Source organism: Rhinopithecus bieti, unplaced genomic scaffold (assembly GCF_001698545.2).
Source record: "Rhinopithecus bieti isolate Rb0 unplaced genomic scaffold, ASM169854v2 scaffold_26131, whole genome shotgun sequence".
Taxonomy (NCBI): Eukaryota; Metazoa; Chordata; class Mammalia; order Primates; family Cercopithecidae; genus Rhinopithecus; species Rhinopithecus bieti.
In genome coordinates this window covers 601,593-607,985 of record NW_016812390.1, presented here as the reverse complement: position 1 = coordinate 607,985, position 6,393 = coordinate 601,593, and the positions used below count along the sequence as shown (strand labels likewise).

The window sequence follows — 6,393 nt, the reverse complement described above, 5'->3', positions numbered from 1 at the left end:
AAATAAATAAATAAATAAATAAATAAATAAATAAATAAATAAATAAAATAAAATAAAATAAAAGGTGGGGAGGCAGAGGTTCAGGTGCTGCAGAAGCCAAGGAATGCCAGTGATCACCAGCGAACCACCAGAAGTGAGGAGAGACGCTGAAACAGATTCCTCCTCACATTCCCAGGAGGAATCAACCCTCCCACACCTTGATCTCACACTTCTGGCCTCTAGAACTGTGAGAGAATATATTTACATTGTTCAAGACACCCAGTAAGTGGCACTTTGCTACAGCAGCCCAAGAAACTCATACGGATACGTAAACTGGCATGTCACTTAAGCTCTCTGTGACTCAGTTTACTCATCTGAAAAAAAATGGACCATAATAGTCCTGTTCTCATAGGCTTGTTGTGGGATCAAAGGAAACAAGGGATCTGGTGTGGCGCCTACCTCTAGAAGCTGGTACTTAGCATGGTGACTGCTGCCACTCCCCAAAGGCTTGACTCCAAAAGACCCCATGCCTTGAATTCACACCCACATCCCTGGGCCCACTGCCTCCAGCTCTGTCAGGGTCTGAGCAGCCAATGACTTCTCATGGGTGGGGAGAGGGAGGACATGGTTGTGTCAGAGGCATTTGAACCACAGCAACTCCATCTTGAATAGGGGCTAGGTGAAATGAGGCTGAGACCTACTGGGCTGCATCCCCAGATAGTTAGGCATTCTAAGTCACAGGATGACATAGAGGATGGCACAAACTACAGATCATAAAGACCTTGCTGATAAAACAGATTGCAGCCAAAACCCACCAAAACCAAGATGGCAATGAGAGTGACCTCTGGTCGTCCTCACTGCTACACTCCCGTCAGCGCCATGACAGTTTACGAATGCCATGGCAACGGCAGGAAGTTACCCTATATGGTCTAGAAGGGGGCGTCATGAATAATCCACCCCTTGCTAAGCACATCATCAAGAAATAACCATAAAAATGGGCAACCAGCAGCCCTCAGGGCTGCTCTGTCTATGGAGTAGCCATTCTTTTACTCCTTTACTTTCCTAATAAACTTGCTTTCACTTTGCTCTATAGACTTGCCCTGACTTTTTTCTTGTGCAAGATCCAAGAACCCTCTCTTGGGGTCTGGATCAGGACACCTTTCCTGTAACATCTTTCTGGCGACCACTGAAGGGATGATAGTGTGGTTACCCCCGACCCACAGGCTAATTTTGGTAAGTGATGGGGTCTGGTAACATCTTTCTGGTGAGCCACGGAAGGGACAATACTGAAGAAATCCCCCGACCTTCTAAATAGGCTGCACCAGTGGGGTGCATATACCCAGGGAAAGAATGGGATTGGGTCAGAGGCCCCACTTAGAGGAGTTAGAGGCCTCTCTTAATAAAAGGCATGGACACTTGATGGGCCTTGGGATGGAGGCCCAACTCAGGAGGGTTAGACTCCCTTCGAAGAGTTAGACGATTAGAGGCCCCTCTGGGTAAAGTCTCTCCCAGTTAAGAATGGGTTTGGCACTACAGGATGTTAACTGCTATTCTCTTGGGATTAATCTGTCTTGTACTCACAGCTGACGGCTGTGGGTGACAGGATTAGGCAAGTACAGGATTGTGGGACACGGGGAGCTTTTTCCTCCCTAAAAGAGAAAACTTAAGAGCTGATAGGACTGCCGAAAAAGATCCCTTCGTGGCTGGGCGCGGTGGCTCACGCCTGTAATCCCAGCACTTTGGGAGGCCAAGGAGGGCAGATCACGAGGTCAAGAGATTGAGACCATCCTGGCCAACATAGTGGAACTCCATCTCCATCTCTACTAAAAATACAAAAAATTAGCTGGGCGTGGTGGCAGGCGCCTGTAATCCCAGCTACTTGGGAGGCTGAGGCAGGAGAATCGCTTAAAGCCGGGAGGCAGAGGTTGCAGTGAGCCATGATCGCGCCACTGCACTCCAGCCCGACGGACAATACGAGACTCCATCTGACCAAAAAAAAAAAAAAATTAACTGGGCATGGTGGCACACGCCTGTAGTCCCAGCTACCAGCTACTCGGGAGGCTGAGGCAGGAGAATCACTTGAAACCAGGAGGCGGTGGCACATGCCTGTAGCCCCAGCTACCAGCTACTCGGGAGGCTGAGGCAGGAGAATCACTTGAAACCAGGAGNTGGTGGCCTGGAGGGGCGCCGCCAGGGCGTTACCGTCGCAGGAGGGGCAGCAAGGACCCTGGCGCGGGTGCGCGCAGGGCGCGGGCGGGCAAGGCAGCCGATGGCAGGACACGGAGCCGTCGAGGCAGAGGCAGCGGCGGCAGGGATCGCCGGGCGGGGAGAAGTACTCCTGGTGGCGGGCGGGGGCCGCGCCGGGCCGTGGGCAGCCGGCGGGTGCTGGGGCGGCTGCGGCGAGAGCGCGCGTCAAAGGGGCCCAGAAACAGGCCTCCGAGGGGACCTCGGGGGAGGAGCAGCCGAGGGATGCGGCCCCTACCCGGGCACTGCGGGCAGCAATCTCCCGGCAGCAGGACAGGCTCTGGACAGGGCAGCGGCGAGCAGCGGCGGGTCAGGCACTGCACGTTGCCGCTCTACGGACCGACAGACGCACCACGGGTCCGTGGGTTAGTTGGGGGAGGCCGAGGAGACCCCTCCCATCCAGTTGCCACCAGGTCCCACCCCTCCCACCTGGGCGGGCCTCTCCTGGCCTCCGCAAGTTCCGCCTCCACTCCCCTGGGTTCCTCCCACCCAGATGCAGACTCACCAGACAGCGACACAGACGGCAGGGGTCAGAGGGGTGGGGGAAGTCCGCTCCGCTGGGGTACTCTTTCCCGCCAAAGGCACAGCCTGTGGGAGGGAGCGGCTATAGCCTGGGAGACGACGACTCCCCCAGGGCGTGCTGCCTTCCCAGGGCCAAGTCATCCCAGAAGATCGGCCCGACCCGCCCAGCTCACCGCTGCAGTCGTTCGGGCAGCAGGTCCCAGGCAGCGGGTGGGCACAGGGGGCCCTGAGGCAGGCGCGAGGCTGGCAGCGGGCATGGCCTTCCTGGCATCGGCACTCCTGGCAGGGGTCTCGGGGGTGGGAGAAGCTCTCACCATCCACAAACACTTCTTCTTCCAGGATGCAGTCTAGGCGGTGGACAGTGGGGGCAGGTATGAGGGCAAAGCCTGACAGCCCCTCCAGCCCTGGAGTCCGGAGCCGCTGCCCAAGTGCCCACTTGGAAGCTGACTCGATAGGGAAGAGGAGGAAGTGGCTGTGTGCACATGTGTGCAGGCGTGTGTATCGTTCTGAGCACACACGTGTGTGTGCATGCGCATTGGGGATCATTCACCTGCAGGCAGATGTGTGTCTCTGAGGGGAAGAAGGGGAGTGCTTACACACGTGTGTACCTGTGTTTGACACATGCCCTCACACAGACTCTCTATGAGGGCAGGGACATGTCCCATGCATCCCAGTACCCCGCCTCCTATGTGGCAGACTCAAGTGTCTGCTCATGAACCTGTGTTATCCAGGTAGATACATGGGCTTACTTAGGGGTAGGGGTGGGGCTCTAGAGTGGTGGTAGGGGACAGTAGTTACTAAAAGAGGAAATGCAGCACGGAAAGGGGGGGTGGTGGTGTAGGTATAGGCAGGAATAAACAAATCTCTACTCTCCCTCCCACCCACCCACACCCCGTGAGTTCCAGAGAGTCCTAAGCTCTGAAACAGGACTGAAACAATTCAGAAGGCCATTGCTTTCTAAGGTATCTGTTGGGTCCATGGGGCTGTGGGAGAGCAGCCTCTGGGGCCCTGATCCCCTCAGGCACAGTGAGTGCCCACATACCTGGGCACCTGGGGCAACACTGGCCCGGTCCACTCTGGGGCCTGGCACAGGTCGTGAGAGGGCAGTCAACCAAGGAGCATGTCACAGTTCCATCCTGGGAGACAGCAGGGGAGAGAGCAATGGGGGCATGCCCAGGAGGGGCTCAGCAGGGCAGCAGCAAGGCTGGGCAGCTACCTGGCAGCGGCAGACATGGCAAGGGCTGTCTGCGTCCGTGAAGTTCTGCCCATTGGTATACACTTGGCCATGGTAGGTGCAGCGGTCACAGCTGGGGCAGCAGGCACCTGGGTGGGGCAGGCTGGTCAGGGTGAGCTGGGTAATGCAGGGGAAGAAAGCCAGGATCAGCCCAGGCACTCACCAGGGGGCTGGGTGGGGTGCTGGCAGGGGGCTGGGGGGCAGAGCGCAGCCCCGCACTTGGGTACCCCATCTTGACAGACGCAGGTGGTGCAGGGCCGACCATCAGGCTCCCACTGGACTCCCTCAGCAAACTCCTCTCCATCCAGCACACAGGCTGTAGTAAGGGGACTATCACATGGCAGCCTGCACACCTCCCACCCATCCCTGTCCTTCCCAGGACACAGGAACCCCAGCTTCACCATCCCCACTGACACTGTAGAATGGCTAGTGGATGTAGCAACCCGTACGCTGTCCAGGGAAGGAGCACCCTCCATTTGTAGCCCTCGGAGGCAGCGCCTGTAGCAGCTGCTCCTCCCCTTCTCACACACACCTGGGCATAGCTGGCGACCAGAGGCAGGCAGGGCACAGGGAGTGACTGGGCACTCCTGCTCCTCACAGGAGACCTCGCCAGCCTAGGAGGGAAGCAGGTGAGACACCCTGAAGGAATGAGGCAGATCTGGGTGTGAGCGGAGGAACCGCCTACCTGGCAGGAGCAGCGGACACAGAGGCCCCGCTCTTGGAGTCTGAAGGTCTCCTGGCTCTGATACTGGTGTCCCTGGTACTCACAGCCTGGATGGGATGACAGGGGCGTGGGGTAATAGGACTGGAAGCAGACGGGAAGCTTCACATCACCCCAAGGCGTCCAACCCCCACCCAGACAACGAAGACCCAGCAGAGTTCTCCAGGGTGCTCTGCCAGCAGCCCCCCGCCCCCCACAGCTATGCCACAGAAGCGCAGGCCCCAGCATGGTGCCAGTTTGTCATGAGAAGGTGTGGTGAGGACTCACTTTGGGAACAGGGTAACAGGGGCTTAGGTCCAAGAGAAGCAAATCCCCCACACCTGGAGCCTCTCTGTGGGCAAGGCCTGCCCCTCCCGCAGTGACTCTGGCCCCCACTCACCATCGCAGACAGGGCAGCACTGCCCAGGGATCTTGCCTGGCTGTCTGCAGGGCACCGGCGGGCAGGGCAGAGGCTCACACTGGACACTCCCGTTCTGCCAACAGGGCCTGATCAGGACACCAGAGGCAGGCCCAGGAGCCAGGCCCTCCCTGCCAGGCAGCCACACTCACAGCGCAGCGGCAGTGCAAGCAGGGGTCCCCTGAGCCCACGGGCTCCCCGCTGCGGTGCTCCCGCCCGTTTAGGAAACAGCCTGTTGGGAAGGGGGGCCTTAGATGTTCCTCTGGGGCCCCTCCCTGCCCTCTCCTGGCCTCCATGGGCTCCTGAGCAGGGCCACCCATCAGCTTTCTCCAGGTTGACCCCCGTGGTCAGGTCCCTGCCCTACCCACCGACTCACCATCACACACAGGGCAGCAGGTGCCTGGGAGGGGCCGGGCTGGGTACGGACACAGGCTGGCACATTCTCGCTGGCGGCACTGGATGTGACCCTCCTGGAGGGGAGAATGAATAGGGGAAGGGGCTGTCAGGGCTCAACTGAGAAGAGGAAATGGCATTAGAGTCCCTGCTATCCACTTATTAGATGTTGTTATGGATTGAATTGTGTGGCCCGGCCCCCAAATCCATATGTTGAACTCACCCCCAGCACCTCAGCCTGTTACATTATTTGGAAACAGGGTCATTGCAGATGTAATTAGTTAAGATGAGGTCATACTGGATCAGGGTGGGTTCCTAATCCAATATAACTAGTGTCTTTTTTTTTTTTTTTTTTGAGATGGTGAAAAAGACCTTGCTGATAAAACAAGTTGCAGGTTTGCAGGTTGTAAATTGAGACAGAGTTTCACTCTTGTTGCCCAGGATGGAATGCAATGGTGTGATCTCAGCTCACTGCAACCTCTACCTCCTGGGTTCAAGCGATTCTCCTGCCTCAGCCTCCCGGGTAGCTGGGATTACAGGCACCACCCCCACGCCCTGCTAATTTTTTATACTTTTAGCACAGACGGGGTTTCACCATGTTGGCCAGGCTGGTCTCAAACTCCTGGCCTCAGGTGATCTACATGCCTTGGTCTTCCAAAGTGCTGGGTTTACAGGTGTGAGTCACTGTGCCAGGCAGTATCCCTCTAAAAAGGGGAAATTTACACACAGACACACACAGGGAGAATGGTATGGAAAAGAGAAGACATGGCCGGGCGCGGTGGCTCAAGCTTGTAATCCCAGCATTTTGGGAGGCCGAGACGGGCGGATCACGAGGTCAGGAGATCGAGACCATCCTGGCTAACACGGTGAAACCCCGTCTCTACTAAAAATACAAAAAACTAG

General features: G+C 57.1%; 1 protein-coding gene across 1 annotated transcript in view; it reads right to left on the bottom strand.

The window, feature by feature from the left end:
* KCP (kielin cysteine rich BMP regulator) overlaps positions 1–6,393 on the bottom strand; it is a 43,600-nt gene that overhangs the window by 19,388 nt on the left and 17,819 nt on the right. The window contains exons 7-18 of the mRNA XM_017896210.1: positions 5,474–5,567; positions 5,250–5,329; positions 5,080–5,173; positions 4,665–4,750; positions 4,512–4,593; positions 4,143–4,295; positions 3,962–4,068; positions 3,788–3,881; positions 2,919–3,092; positions 2,729–2,811; positions 2,462–2,555; positions 2,182–2,373 (exon numbers count right to left, since the gene is read on the bottom strand). Coding sequence (XP_017751699.1) covers positions 2,182–2,373; positions 2,462–2,555; positions 2,729–2,811; positions 2,919–3,092; positions 3,788–3,881; positions 3,962–4,068; positions 4,143–4,295; positions 4,512–4,593; positions 4,665–4,750; positions 5,080–5,173; positions 5,250–5,329; positions 5,474–5,567 — 1,333 coding nt within the window. The remainder of the gene's footprint in view (positions 1–2,181; positions 2,374–2,461; positions 2,556–2,728; positions 2,812–2,918; positions 3,093–3,787; positions 3,882–3,961; positions 4,069–4,142; positions 4,296–4,511; positions 4,594–4,664; positions 4,751–5,079; positions 5,174–5,249; positions 5,330–5,473; positions 5,568–6,393) is intronic.